Source organism: Gasterosteus aculeatus, chromosome 5 (assembly GCF_964276395.1).
Source record: "Gasterosteus aculeatus chromosome 5, fGasAcu3.hap1.1, whole genome shotgun sequence".
In the NCBI taxonomy this organism is placed as follows: domain Eukaryota; kingdom Metazoa; phylum Chordata; class Actinopteri; order Perciformes; family Gasterosteidae; genus Gasterosteus; species Gasterosteus aculeatus.
The window spans coordinates 14,571,832-14,587,313 of record NC_135692.1 but is presented as its reverse complement, the minus strand read 5'-3'; the positions used below and the strand labels follow the sequence as shown (position 1 = coordinate 14,587,313).

The 15,482-nt window shown below is 43.1% G+C and overlaps 2 protein-coding genes across 2 annotated transcripts; both read left to right on the top strand.

The window, feature by feature from the left end:
- Positions 1–1,191: 1,191 nt before the first annotated feature.
- Positions 1,192–2,420, top strand: LOC120819144 (uncharacterized). Its single transcript, XM_040176294.2, has 4 exons — positions 1,192–1,331; positions 1,445–1,535; positions 1,717–1,881; positions 2,032–2,420. The coding sequence occupies exons 2-4, from the start codon at positions 1,456–1,458 to the stop codon at positions 2,189–2,191; spliced, it is 405 nt and encodes a 134-aa protein (XP_040032228.2). The 5' UTR covers positions 1,192–1,331; positions 1,445–1,455; the 3' UTR covers positions 2,192–2,420.
- A 276-nt stretch (positions 2,421–2,696) lies between these two features.
- On the top strand, positions 2,697–15,164 carry LOC120819059 (transient receptor potential cation channel subfamily M member 4-like). The gene is made up of 28 exons (XM_078103650.1): positions 2,697–3,100; positions 4,638–4,699; positions 4,820–4,997; positions 5,325–5,505; positions 6,109–6,278; positions 6,439–6,613; positions 6,959–7,023; positions 7,161–7,394; positions 7,972–8,074; positions 8,161–8,282; positions 8,420–8,692; positions 8,808–8,909; positions 9,037–9,165; positions 9,251–9,380; positions 9,862–10,007; positions 10,131–10,243; positions 10,332–10,436; positions 10,568–10,617; positions 10,709–10,947; positions 11,105–11,220; positions 12,567–12,699; positions 12,797–12,971; positions 13,138–13,303; positions 13,394–13,575; positions 13,807–13,939; positions 14,037–14,109; positions 14,206–14,290; positions 14,398–15,164. Exons 1-28 carry the CDS (start codon positions 3,041–3,043, stop codon positions 14,427–14,429), a joined length of 3,732 nt encoding a protein of 1,243 aa, XP_077959776.1. The 5' UTR covers positions 2,697–3,040; the 3' UTR covers positions 14,430–15,164.
- The last annotated feature ends 318 nt before the right edge of the window (positions 15,165–15,482 follow it).

The window sequence follows — 15,482 nt, the reverse complement described above, 5'->3', positions numbered from 1 at the left end:
GCAGGGACCAGAAATCCTGATTCTCCTCAAAAAAGATGAAAAACATGTTACCAGGTCTGCAACTAAGAAATAAAGGGAATGTTTGTGATCATACCACGAAAGCCAGATTAAACAATTGAACAACTATTAAATTATTTAAACAGGTTTAATGTTCATGTTCTATTATATTTTGGTGAAATATGCTCGTATGTCTGTTAGAAATCATTTTATCAAAGCTAGGCAGCAGTAAATGTACAGGCAGAAGTTTACCCAGCGACTCTCCTCTGTGCCGTCATGCACATTGGAGCCGCGTGAGAGGAAATGTGGCGTAAACCGTTTCTTTATTGCTTGTGTAATTCTTTTTTATTTCATTGTTTAATGCGTTATGCGTGCTCACCCGACACTAATGACTCAGTGCGGCCCTCTGACAGCACAAGCTGCCCAGATGGCTGTCACAGGAAAGCTAGACAATGGACCCGGGAGGGGAAGTTGTGATTCACAGAGATGGAGAGAAGCCGGCAAAATGGAGCTTGAAAAAAAGCGTGAAACCGGCTCCCCACAGATTAACTGTACTATTAAAGGTTAAAGAGTAAGGGTTCATTTCCTAGAGAGATGACACGATGGCCGTGTGCCAAACCTGAAAAGCTGAGTTCTGAATTATATGAGCACACCCAAGGAGGCAATTACTTTACGCCATGCAGGGAAGCTGTGATTGTATCAGAGTATCTGTTAAATGTGATTTCTGTTTATCCTTGAGGAAATGTTTGCCATCAACAAGTTGTTTTTGAAACACCCCGTGTGGGGGGGGGGATGTGAGTGAAGGACATTTCAGGAATAAACACAAGGACGGCAAATGTGACTCACGGGAAAAAGGCACCGGAAAATAGGGGCGATAAAGCAAAGCCTGCGGGAGAATTGGGGTTATTTTGGGCTCTGTGGGCTTCCTGCAGGTGATGGAAATGAAAGAACAATTTCTAGAACAATTGCTCAACAGCAAGTGGAGTGAAGGAGGAGAGGGAGGAGGGGGGGGGGGGGGTGTGTGGAGCAAATAGAGTGAATATCAAGGATCAACGTAAACACATAAAGTACAAGCTCAAGTGCAATGTTGCGCTTGGACTCTCTTCTTTAAAGCTTGTTCAGGTCGCTGTCACAGCTCTTATAAATAAAGAAGGAAACTTCCACCACAGCCGATCAATCACGAGCGCGGGAGTTTTTCTGACAGTATAATGACCATGTTTCAGACACACCCCCTCACACTATAAAGGTCCAGAAGCTGTGAGAGGTCACAGATTTGGGCATCCAACCACCAGCAAGAGATTTCGGAGATTTCAGATTTTGTGATTTTCTTGGCAGTAAGTTTCATGTTGTGCCTCTAACTCATCATTTATTTGGAGTCGTGCAGAGCGTTTGTTGGGACTGAGTGTGTCAGGACAGGATGTTTTCCTCATGTTTTTTTCTGCCACAGGCCAGTGCGGTATGGACATTATGTACGGAGCCATTCTGCTGTTGTTGACTGTGCCTTTGAGTGCTGCCACACCACTGAGACCCCCTCACAGGTGAGTGAAAACCCCCCGATATATATATACAGCTGCTGACAGGAGGGACAGTAAGGTGATGATGACACATGAAAGTCACAGCATTTATGCCTCAAAGACAAAAATGAACTTAAAAAAGATGAAATAAAATTGAGTTGTTTGGTTCATGACGTGCTGGTGTTAATCAACACTTTTTTCTTAGATGGACCCACAGGGCAACCGCAGACGTTGTCCTCCCCGGGGACAGCCTCCGGGCTTCAGGGCTGGAAAAGACAGAGGACACGCAGGAGCAGCATGCTCAATCCCCAAAGATCATCCCTTTTCATTCAGAAGACAAACATCCAAACCTGGAGACACTGAGACACAGGTTGAAAAGAGCATTTTCTTCATTTAGGTCCTTCTGATGTAGCTGTTAGCAAAACCCAAATGACACGTTTGTGATTTATTTGTAAACTGGACATTTTTTCAGCACATGCGTGTGTTTTAAAAGCCCCTTTTACTTCATCATCGTTCACAGCATGGCAGTGAGGCGGCGTCAGCGGCGTGCAGCCCAGCGTGGATGCCAGCTGGGGACATGCCAGCTTCACAACCTGGCCAACACTTTATACCACATCAGGAAAAAGAATGGAACGGATGAGTCAAAAAATGTCAAGGACCCGCATGGATTCGGCCGATAGGGCCAAGAGGAAGGACGGGATTATAAGGACTGAGAGGGGCCGTTCCTCTATCTATTTACAAAACCTAATCCTGTAAATGTTCTGAATGACTGGTACTTCTTATGGATATATGCTCATTAACCACATGCAATGGGGCTAAGTTAATACTGTGTGAAATGTTTAATCAAATCTGTTTTTAAAACACAAATTCCTCAATATTTAAATGGATTGTACAATAAATATTTAATAAGAACAACTGTCTGGAGCCTTGTGCATATTAACTGAAAAGGGATTGTTAGAGGTCGATTGCTGCTCTGGCGCCTCGCGATTATTAAGGAGAGATACCGTACATGTATGACAAAAGTATATTATTATCTATCTTACTTTAATTTAACCGTAAGAACCATGTGTGCTGGCAGCAATGCGATGTTGAAAATGCAGAAATACTCCACCATCTGATTTAATGGTGGAGATCTTATTGGCTCACTCGCCCCACGTGGAATGTTGTAAATCCAGTTCTGTCTCTGTGTAGCAGCGGCCGTTAAAGCGTGTGGTGAGCAGGTCACGCCTCAGGAACAAAATGTCTGTGGTTTTAACTGACAACCTCCTATTCTGTAAAAGGCGCTCTACCTGTAAAACCACACCCTCACCTGCGTGATGCGTCTCACTGCTCCGCACCGGTTTACCCTCGTGCTACTGAGCAGAAACGATCGGTTTGGCAGGTTGCTTTTGAATAGGTTTTCTTTTTAGGTACCGCGATGCTGGAAACCAGACTACTCTTTTGAAGAATGGTCAAAAAGGAAACCTGAAGTATCTTTTACACCCACGGTTTTTCAGTCGAACAGAAAAGGGAGGGGGACAAAAAACATTATGAGAGACACAGGAAGAGGAGTTGACGGAGGCAACATCGATAAATCCGAGAAGGACCAGGTGGGTAGGCTTTTAAATTTAAAATCGCTCTGCTCCTGGAGCCAAACCCAGGCTAGGAGTTTTGATCATTTGAGTGCACGAAAAGTATTTTTGGTTGGAGTATAGTTTTGAATTTTTGAATAAAATCTATATTCTTTCATCCTTCATTTATATATTATTTTCTATATTTGCGGTATTGTATTTTTCGGTTGCAGATTTTCTATTTTCAGATACAAATATTTTTTGCACTTTCAAACTTTTGGCCCTGATCTGGTGTTGGCGGCGTGGCATCAATTGAGAGGGTCGTGTAATCATGAGTGACATAAACTTTCAGGTTCACATGTGTTTTTCAAATGATCAAAACTTTTGGCCTGGATTTGGCTCCATACTGTAATACATTTTAACTGTATAAATAAACGCCCCTGTATTTTGTAGCGCTCGTATGCCATTTAGTACGATTGTCCGATGGTGGCTTAAGTGGTTGTCAGCTTAAGCTAATGTTAGCCTTTAAGCTATTGTTAGCTTGAAGGCTAATGTTAGCCTTTAAGCTAATGTTAGCCTTTAAGCTAATGTTAGCTTGAAGGCTGAAGTTAGTTTAAAGATGCACTTTTGACTGTCAATTAACTGACAATTAACGTCAACAACAATAACGTGTTTGCGTTATGTAACTTTGAGGGAAATATAAGCCTTGGACATTTTTTACGTTGAATTACTGTAATTAGCTTAAAATAAACATTATGGCAACGCTAACGAGCGCGTCCATCATTGTGCTGTATTGTCATGACATTGGCTGACATGTTAGAACTAGCCTAACCTAAGCTGCCGAGCCAACACTCCTTACGGTTCTATGCTTGAATTTGAATCTGTAACAAACAGAACTTAATGGACCATCTTGTTGGGTTTAAACGCCCTGATAGACGGCCGTCTTCACGGTGTGACAAAGCTGTTAAGTTAACTTGTATGAGAATGGATTAAAAATGAGTTTATCTTGGTTAAATGAAAATAAAAACAAATTAAATTCAAATCTGTAAATAGAGTCCAGTTTCAACTTTTGAACTCTGAGGCTAATTTCTCTGAAACTACCGTCAGAAAACCGGGATATTATTACTGTGAAAAAAAACACTTACAGGGTATTGATCCCTATAAAACATGGAGATAACAGGATACAAACTGATCCCCTCCCACTCAACCCTACAAACTTTAGGGTGGAACAGGAAGTCCAGTGTAGCGCCCTAGTTTGTAGTTTTGCACTGCAAAACGTACTGTGTGTACTGAGGATACATGGGCAGTTTTGGCCCACCACACACACAAGTTGTCCTTGAGACACTCTGACTGAAACCACAGCACCTCAGATGTCAGAGCTGGGTATGTTTATGCACAGTGTATCTCACCACCTTCTCTTCTTCTCCAAGCCAACGTTTCTCATTCAAAAAATTTCCTGCACGCTGCAGCCTCATGAATTCCAAGCATCGATGGGAAGCAGTCGCTTTGAACTTTTGGAAATTGGAACAACATGTATACAATTTACCTGCCATAACCTGTTGGAAATGTCTTACAGAGTTGGATCCCCAACACCATCAAGAAACGAGTGTGCACAACATTTGTGGAAGATTCTTTAAGGTATTGTGAACCTTTTGTTGAGCCCATTCCTTTGTGGCCGCGGTGTTAACTTACTCGAAAGCGCCGAAGCGTCAAAGGGTGATCGTGTTTCAACTTGTGCTGTCCTCATACCTCCCTCAGTAATGGCGCTCTCTGTCAGTGCGGGGGTAAAAGAGATGATCACGGCTCCGTGGCTCTCGGTGACTACTTCAGCACAGCGATTGTCAACTGCTGGGACAGCGCCCAGCACTCCTCTGAATACCCGACGGATGCCTTTGGAGAGTTGCAGTTCGCAGGAGGCGGCAAAAGGCAAAGCTATGTGCGTGGTGGTTCTGTTCCCTGGATCACTCGTTTCATGCTTTATCTCTTTATCTGTCCAATACAAAAGACTAGTGCCCAAATCAATGATGATGATTTAAATGCACACAGGGGCTGTAGTAGTCACTTTACTATACTAATCTTTAACCCACTGCCACACCTGTGAAAACAAAGGAAAAGCACTGACTGCACTAAGCACATCTTTATTCCAAACTAACCCAAGACAATTGATGTATAATTTAGCGTGTGTTTTGATAAAGTCAAGTAATTTGTCGTCCAATAGAAGAAATGCGTTTGATCAAATGTCCGTTTTGTCTCCCGTTATTAGTTCCTGCGTCTGTCATGGGACACCCCCCCGTCTTTGGTCTACAACCTGATGATTGCCCACTGGCACCTTCCTGCACCTAACCTGGTGGTTTCTATAGTGGGCGGAGAAGGCAGGACAAAGGTGAAGACTTGGGTGCGGGAGGTCCTGAGGCAGGGGCTGGTGAAAGCCTCACAAAGCACAGGTAAACACATTAAGAATGCAAACGGCAAGGTGTGATTTCTGTGATCGTGGATTGTGCTTTGCAGGAGAAAAAAAACGCTTGTTGTCTGTTCCAAAATTCATTTTGAAACAAACAACTTGCGTTTTTTATTTTGCTGGAAAAGTGCAGCTGTTACAAAACGGGGTACCATTACACTATAGGACTCCCTGGGGTCTGATCCTAATTTGGTAGTACAATGGCCATATCCTCCTAACTGTTGTGCCAAGTGCAGGTGGCATTTGGCTCCACTGATCTCTCTTTACCTGAGGTCACTTGGCTGTTCTCTCGAAGGTTCCAGCTCAGATAACCACACATATTGTATATTGCGTGTTAAGTATAAAGTAAATTCCAGATGATTATATAAAATAAAATATAGATGTGTGAAATAATGTCTACATGTTCATAAAATCCAACTCACACTCTTCACATTCCATTTGAGTGTGGTGGAGTGTGGCTTTTCCATCAACCTGGGGCAGATGTAATTAGCCAATAAGTCAGTTTTAGGCATATATTTTTTTGCAAAATGGAAAACCCTTTCTCAAGAATTTTCCACAAGCTAAAGGTTCCTGTTTTTACTGTAACCAGGAGCGTGGATCCTAACTGAAGGCTTGCGAGAAGGCGTTGGCCGGTGTGTTGGAGAGGCGGTGAGGGATCATGCAACCGCGGCCTCGTCGGTGTCCGTCAACAAGGTGGTGGCCCTGGGTGTCGCTCCCTGGGGCCTGGTGGACAACCGACAGCAGCTGGTCAACCCTGAGGTGGTTCAGACACTCACACATCGTGTTTACCAACTTGTTTAGTTCACCCAATTATACCCACCAGGGATCAACCAAATGTAATCCTCTAACATGCCACAATTTCGTAGAAAAAAATGAACAAACGCTGCTATATCATATCCTTTGATTGTTCCTCCTGCAGGGCAGCTTTCCTGCTAAGTATTTCGTCCAGAACATTTCCCAAGAATCCTACTACCTCGACAACAACCACCAGGCCTTCCTGCTGGTGGACGATGGGAGTGTGGGACGTAGAGGAGAGACGGGGTTCAGGGCCGGGCTGGAGGACTACATCTCCCACCAGCGCACAGGCTCCTGTGGTGAGAGATGGTATATGGAAATCTCATGTATGTAGTGGAGGAACAGGGAAACTGCTTGCCATTGCCTCGCTAATAACATGACGCTTATGACAAACGGAGGTAATACAGTTAGGGAATGAAAAAAGAAATGTTGTTCCTTCATCTGAGTGTTGACTGTTGAAACTAGAAATGGGAAACCCAGTGTCCATGCATGAAGAATATATCAGAGCTCTGAAAAATAAAATATGTGGCCGGTTTGAAATACGTCTTCAACTATGATCAAAATATCTTCATTAAAGCGAAGCCGGTACAAAAAAATATTTCACTAATGCTCTGTATTAATTAATTGTCAACAATGTTTTGTAGGCAGCGGCAGCATTGACATCCCCGTCCTTTGTATGCTGATATCAGGGGACGCAGGCATGCTGGAGGTACAGACGCTGCTTTCTGTCTGTTGATTACCACAAAGAAGTTACTGGCTCAATTTTAATCATAAAAATTCATTAAAAAAAATTTTGTATTCTGAACCCCCCTCCCAAAAAAAATCTCCCTCCCTAATTTCTACCAGAGAGTCGATCTCTCTCTTAAAAGCTCCATGCCCTGGCTGGTGCTGGCCGGCTCCGGAGGCCTGGCCGACTTCTTGAGCGACGTCTTGGACAATCTGTCATCAGCCACGGCCGTCCAGTCGCCCGGTGACGGGAACGCCGAGGCGTCTCCCAGCGTGAATCTGAAAGACAAAGTAGCAGAACGGGTCAAGAAGCACTTCCCTGCAAAAAAGGAGCAGGACAAACTAGTCGAATTGGTAAGCGCTGTGGACGGAGACGTGTGCTCCTATTCTCTGGCTTCTGTGATGCGGAACAGGAAGAAGCTGTTTAATGAGCCGCAACAGGGTTGGATTGCTGAGATTTTGAACTTTGTAGTTCTCGTTGACATTTTTTTCTTTAATACAATCACTTTTCTCCCCAGGATATTTCATAACTTATTTGCAGATGTACTTTTACTCTGTATTTTGGCTCCCTAGTGGACGGTATTTCTTTCTTCCACCTTATCTAACAGGACCCGCTTGTTACGCCTCGCTGCTGCTGTCAGGTTTCTACAGCTAAATTCTCAGTATACTGTATTGCGTCACGTAATTGCCATTTGTTTGGCCCTTACAGGCCTTCAAACGTGATGCTACGCCCCGTCTTAGTTTGTCCCACATTCCTCAAACGCAGAAGTCCCACCAGTTGAGTTGAGAATCACTGGATTAGACAATCTTTATACATCATTACCTGCTTGTTGATCTCTTTCCTAGTATCTGCAAGTATTAAGGATATACTTTACATTTTATATACATATTATTATTACATAAAAAGTCCTCTTTTGTTCTGTGTCTGCAGGCTCTGAGCATCTACCAGATGAGAGACTTTATTACTGTCTACCATGGAGAGCAGGAGGGCCCAAATGAATTTGACACTGTCCTGCTCAAGACATTGGTTGGAGGTACAAACAACTAATGTATAATATAGATATTGGTGTTTTTATGTGTGTCAACATAATCCTAAAGCGGATTTTACTTTTTCTTTTAGCTAGTAAGCATCATGCGTCAGTTGATGCCTGCCCTTACAATGAAGAGCTGAAGCTAGCGGTCACGTGGAACAGGGTTGACATTGCCAAGAGTGAACTTTTCAATGGAGACATCCATTGGACGGTGAGGGGGACGATTCTACCTCTCTAAAAATAGCATTATGTGTAGTAACACGTTTAGCCCTGTTGTGCAACAATGTCCATGTGTTTTGAAATTGGAAATGTTGTATTGATCTTGTAATGAAACCTTCGATCAAATAGTATGAAGACTTAGAAGACCCCATGACGGATGCCCTGATCAACGACAAGCCTCAGTTTGTGCGTCTTTTCACCGAGAATGGCCTCAACATTCTGGACTACCTGACTTACGGCCGGCTGGAGAGCCTTTACAGCTCCGTGGCTGAAGGGACGGTGCTTTACCATCTACTTCAGCGCCAGCTGGTGGAGCGGCTTGGAACTGCAACGTCAAACCAGCAGGACTTGCCTTCCAATTTGGCGAAGATTGGCGCAGTGGACAAGATTACCCTTTTTGAGGTTTAACATCCTGTACCCCTGGTCTAGTTTGGCCCAACTCCAAAAAAACATTGATAAGAAAACTTAGTTTAGTACAAACGCCTTTATCTGTCTTCGTTCAACATCATTTTCTCAGGTTGCCAGGGCCCTGGAGCTGTTGATGGGTGACGTCTGCCAGTCATTTTACTGTGATGCTTTGGGCTTAGAAGATATTTCATCCAACAGGGGAGCACTTAGGGTACCCTCACTTTTTCTTAATATGTTGACGAACTGTACCTGAAAGCTACTAAACTACCGACAGGCCTCCTGTCAGTGTGGCCTTGTTATCTGATCCTTCCTCCCCTGCTTCTTTTCCTCCATCCCAGCGTGCCAGCAAGCGGTTGCGCGAAGAATGCTCTTATCGGAAAGAACAATGCCAATCCCCCTGGACCTCCCTCTTCATCTGGGCCATCCTGCAGAACCGCAGCGAGATGGCAACTTTCTTCTGGGAGATGGTAGAACTTCCCAGCCAAAATCTATACTCCTGTACCCATTGTGAAAGACTTTATATGCCCTGACTTCTTTTGTGGTCTCTACCAGGCAGGAGAGCCTGTGCTCAGTGCTCTGAGTGGCTGTAAGATTCTGAGGGAAGTGTCCAAGTTGGAGGAGGAGATGGAGGACAAGCTGTCCATGAAAGAGTTGGCCCAGAGGTTTGAGAACCTGGCACATGGTGAGAATATGAACTTTGAAAATACCATCTACATAATGGGCAGGTTATGTCAAAAAATGTCATAATAAAATAAATTTAAAAAAGAACATATTAGGTCAAATTATGTTTTTTTTTTAAGTCAAAATATATTAAGTGAAATACATACAACATACAATACATACAAAAGCCAAGATAAATATATTAGTATTTGACTTTTTCAAAAATTCAAAATTAGGTCAAAAAATGAATTGTTGCAGCAATGATAGTCAGACATCCTTATTATTCTAATTTAATCTGTCCACTCATTATTAGTTGTTCATGCTACATGAAGTATTTTTCTTTGTGACGAAAGGGTACTTAATTACTTTGTGACAAAGCACTGTTTGATGATTGTGTTTTTAGAATAAACTTAAACTAAACATTCGCGCTCAATTTCTTTCTTCTTTTCTTGACGGTAACCACTTAACAACCCATTTCTATCCTTTACCTTCCCTCCTCTCAGACATGTTCAGCTCTTGCTATCGGAGCAATGAGAGTCGCTCTTTTACCCTACTGATAAGGAAATCCACAGTTTGGGGCGGCACCACCTGCCTCCAGATGGGCATGAGCGCTGACGCACGACTGTTCTTCAGCCACGACGGAGTGCAGGTGTGTTACTGTTTTTACACAGACGCATCGATTACAACCATGGCGCCAAGTCTATTGAGCAAAATGAATGAATAGCAGTTGGGAAAACTGGTCTAATTCTGATTTTATCGTCTTCTCCTCTAGTCTCTGTTGTCCCAGATCTGGTGGGGGGACATGGAGAGACATACGGATGTGTGGAAGCTCCTGCTCACCTTCTTTTGTCCCGTCCTCTGCTACACCAACCTCATCTCCTTCAGGTACAATACACATTTGTCTTTTTTTCAAGGTGCATTCAGAGGATGCTAATATCTGCACTGATGCATGAAAACATTCCCCACCACCCAGGAAGCAAGAGGACCAGCATCAAGGGGAAGACGAGGACGGAACGGGCAAGGACAGCGACAGCCTCGACGGCCACATCGTCTTCTCTTTCTCAGACGCCAACCCCATGTAATATATTTTGAAGTTAGTTAACGGGTAACATGTCTGTTATTACAGTTTTCAATGGAACACTGTTTAATGTTATTTAATGAATTTCTTGTGCTTTGTTCTGGTTAAAATGTCTCACTGTTTTTTACCAGTGACGATGATGCACAAGGGTCACTCTCTCCCAGGACACCAACCATTAAAGGTGCGACCTCTTAAAATGAAGCACCCTTAAGTAAATAAAAAACTGAAAAGTACAAGAAGCTACTAAACCAGGTCCACTGACTCCCTTACAGGTAGACGCCTCTCTCACAGACCCCCCAAGCGTTCGGTCATTGTGTCGAGATGGCGTCAGTTCTGGTTTGCCCCCGTCACCGCATTCCTGGGCAACGTTGTGATGTACTTCCTGTTCCTCCTGCTGTTTGCCTGGGTGCTGTTGGTGGACTTCAAGCCCCCGTCCCCCTCTGGTCTGGCCATCACAGAGTATGTGCTGTACTTCTGGGTGTTCACCATCGTGTGTGAGGAGATCCGGGAGGTGAGTGCAGAGAGACGTGCTCGTACTAAGTGGGACACTTGCATCTACTTTGCACCAAATAAACTGAATTTTACGTTAAATATTATTCACAATGAAATAACTTTTTATCATTATGCTCAATGATGTTCTGTTGGCTGTGTTCCATTTCTTCCCTCAGATATTCTTTTTGGGGACGATGAGTTGGCGTCAGAGGTCCAGAGTGTACATTGAGGATCTGTGGAACAAGTGTGACCTCATTGCCATCGGGCTGTTCATCACGGGAGTAATCTGCAGGTACACACAAATACTATGCAGTAAAGGCTGGATTACTGCAGGATTAAGCCAAGACCTTTCACATTTTTAGAACAATGGTCAGGGATTCTCCTTTTTGTGTTTCAAGGTACTGTAGATACATCCATGGAAGATGGCAAGTTGGCCAGCTATTCACAGATTCGGTTCAATAGCTGCTACCATTCATAACAGTGGAGTTATTCAATATTTTTGTAATATACGTACATACTCCAAATAAACTTAGTTAGGAAGTATCCAATTTGGCCAAAAGATGTGCACAAGGTGGTGCATATGTCCACCCATCCATGAAGCTACAAGCTAACAAAGAAACCGAGATGGCAAACAGCAAGCACATTCCAACCTGATTAAGCCAATATACGTAACATTTCTCTCAGATAAACCTCCCCACAAAACACCCAGAAAACAAACACCAAGCACCCGAATAATTTTAATCATAAATGCCTCTCTAGATTTGTTCTGTTTCATAAAAATTAACTTTTCAACTACTTTCCACACACTGGGCTATGACTTGGATGCGTTTTAATGCTGATATCTCCATGTTTTATTCAGACAAAGTAATTTCAGAGAAATTACCCTTTTTATCATCGGTAAGACATTTTCGGAGCAGAGGCTGAAAAACAGCCTTAGAGTTTAAAAGTTTAAACTGGACTCTTTTTACAAAATTAAATGTGAACTTAAGTTACACTATTAAAAGGGTTTAATTTTATTTAACCAACATAACCTAATTTTGATCTTTTCTCATACAAGTTAACTTCCACAGCTTTGTCACACCGAAAGGCGTTTCAACCCAACAGCTGGTTCCATTAGGTTTGTCACAGATTTAAATTCAAGCATAGAACTTTCAAAGTTCAAAGAGTGCTAGCTTGGCAGCTAACGTTAGGTTAGTTTCAATGTTATGACAATACAGCACAAGAACGGCCGTGCTCGTCACCGTTGCTTTAACGCTTATTTTAATTCAACGCAAAGCTCTCCAAGGCTTATATTTCCCTCAAAGTTACATAACGCAAACACATTAATTGTTCAACAGTCAAAAGTATATCTTTAAAGTAACGTTAGCCTTCAAGCTACCGTTAGCTTTAGGGTAAAGTAATATATTTTTTGATATTCGGATTTTATACTTTCACATTTAAATCTATTATCTGCTAGTTTCAAATCCTTTTGTCGTGGCAGACAGGGCTTACAAAAGGATCAATAAATCATCTCAGATATTCCAGAGTCCTGTAAAACCAAAGTACGCTCATGCTCCTCGCTTCCATCCTCCGTGACCTTCAAATTCCTGCTGAGAATCATAACAACCCATTACAGCTGAGTGCTCCACTCTTTTTTAGGATGTTTACATGGTCATATGGATTTGGCCGGGATGCCATGTGTGTTGACTACATGGTCTTCACCGTCCGTCTCATTCACATCTTTGCCATTCACAAGCAGCTGGGACCAAAAATCATCATTGTTGGCAAGATGGTGAGAAACATTTCCATAGGTTGACATCGAACCAAAAATGCCTATCAAGATATTGGGATTATAATGATGGAAAGGAAACTGTTTCCTCTCTTTTTAGATGAAGGACATCTTCTTCTTCCTTTTCTTCCTCATGGTGTGGCTCATGGCATACGGAGTAGCCAATCAGGCCCTGCTTTACACCTACGACGCGAGCCTGGAGCGCATCTTACGCCGGGTTTTCTACAGGCCGTACCTGCACATCTTTGGACAGATCCCTGTGGAAGAGCTAGATGGTAGATGTGCATGTTTATTAGGTTGTGTGTCATGCCTCTTGAGAGAACAACACTTTAGTTGACACCATTCAAAGAATAATGTATCTTCTGTGTGTTTTTCCTGAACCATTGCAGCTTTTAAAAATTATCACAGTAATAACTTTTTTAAATTTTTTGTCCATCCCAGTTGGGAAGCGGTGGGACAGGCTCTGCACAGACAACATGACACTGATTGAGAGCGGTCAGGAGCCCTGCAGGACGCTGTATAGTAACTGGCTGGTGGTGATTCTGCTGGTTGTTTACCTGCTTGTCACCAACATCCTGCTCATCAACCTGCTCATCGCCATGTTTAGGTACGGATGTCTGTCAATCTGTTTCTAGCGAGCTTTGCTGACACTTAAGTTCTCTACACTCTTTACGCTGCCTTCTTTGTGTCCACCCAGCTCCACCTTCTCTGAAGTGCAGGGTAACAGCGACATCTACTGGAAGTTCCAGCGCTACACGCTGATAGTCGAGTACCACTCTCGTCCCTCCCTGGCTCCTCCTTTCATCATCCTCTCTCACATCAATCTCTTCATCAAAAGGGTCATCCGCAAAGTGCCCTCCATCAAGCGCCAACACTTTGGTCAGTATTGGAACATGATCCTAGGAACTGGGCATGGCTGTTTCATTGTGTCGTTGGACAAAATGTCCAGATCAAACTTGTGGTACCGTACAGCTGATGTGCCTCGATGAGAATTACCCCCTTGTTTTCTTTGCAGACTGTAAATACCTCTGAGACGCTGAACTGTACTTTAAGGCTCTTGTTAACTCCAACACTGGCAAAGCGATTAAAGCCTTTTACCTTTTCCATCAGTGTTGGAGTTGAAAGGGAAAGCCGCCAACAAGCTAATGACGTGGGAAGCCATTCAGAAGGAGGACGTCTTGACGGCCCAGAACAAGATCCAGAGAAGCAGTGACTCAGAGAGGCTCAAACGGATGTCTGTCAAGTGAGGACGCTTTTTTACACCAACACTGCAGCTGTTTGAGTGTTCAATGTTTGCTGAGGTTAATATCTCCCTCATCTTCTCCTTTTTCTTCTTTCAGAGTCGACAGTGTGCTGAAACACATGACTGAAAGCAGAGACTTTGACCACAGGCTGAGGGCTTTGGAGAACGAGGTAAAAACGAAAGCGTGTGTAAAAAAAAATAGTGACGCACTTTATTTCCTTTAATGTCAACATCTTTTTGGGTTCTTTTTTCCTTCTCTTTATCAGATGAGAGAAAATTTCAGCTGGATTGTTGATACGTTGGCACAAGGCAGCACTTTCAAACCTCCTCGTCCGCCTCCCACATCAAGAGGTACACATGAGAGCATTAAAGTCGCCTCACAGAAACAACACGGATGTTGGTGGCATGTTGGGTTGTCAGAGCTCTCATTCCGTATTCTGCTTCACTCTTCTTCACAGATTCTTTCCTGTCTTCTTCCAATTCCACCTGATCCAGCCGCGGCGATGCGTTCACTCGCTCAGGACCAGTACACCGCTTTTACTTTTTGTGGCTGCTTAGCTACACACCCAACTATGTTCATCACTGGACTCAGTCACCAAAATACTCTACCTTCTATACTTAAAGTTTAGCAGCAATCACTTGTTAGAGTTATGATGAAATGGATATTTTAAATGTTGCATTGATGATTTTAAATGGATTCATTTTGTCAATCGTATCATGTCTTCATTGCTGTAGTATTAGGCTATATTACTGTTTTAATACGTTTGTGTTCTGTTACTTTTTGTAACAGGTCACATAGTGGAGCAAGTCTATTGAAGGAGCCTTTTCCGTAAATGGGCCACCTGTCAATTCCACCAGGGGCTTACACGTTTAAAAAAAAAAATATTTGCACAATTTAAGAAATACTGTTGGAAAAACGGCAATTATGTTCCACCTTAAGACAGAAGGTCTGTGCTCACATAGAGGCACATTGAGTTCTGGGTTATCTGATAATCAGGATGTTTTGTGGGTCGTTTCGTGGTGCCAAAGATGATCGTCTACATCCGAGGTTGACTACCAGCACCAGGGTTTTGCCCAGAGTCCCCCGTTTCAGCATGTTTATCTTCCAACTATATATTCCTTCTCTGAACATGAATACCTTTGAGTAGGCTTGGTGCATGACTTGTATGTTTGTCAACTCTGCCCCCGGTTTGCAAACATTAAATATCCTCTTTTGATGATTTTACACCGGTGTCGAGTGAAATGTTTCTAACAGAGAGGGAGAGTCAAAAAGCCAAATGAGCTTATTTTAAGCCTCCACCTATAAAATATTAAAATATTTTACAAAATTACAAATTGAACTAAGCATGAGATAGACAACAAAAAAAAGAAGAAATAGACATAAAACACAAGCTCCTGAAGTTTGCGGATGACACCCCCCTCATTGGACCGATGTCTGGTGGGGACGAGTCCGCCTACAGGTGGGAGTTTGACCATGTGGTGTCGTGGTGCAGCCACAACAACCTGGAGCTCAACGCTCACTAAAGACAGTGGAGATGGTTGT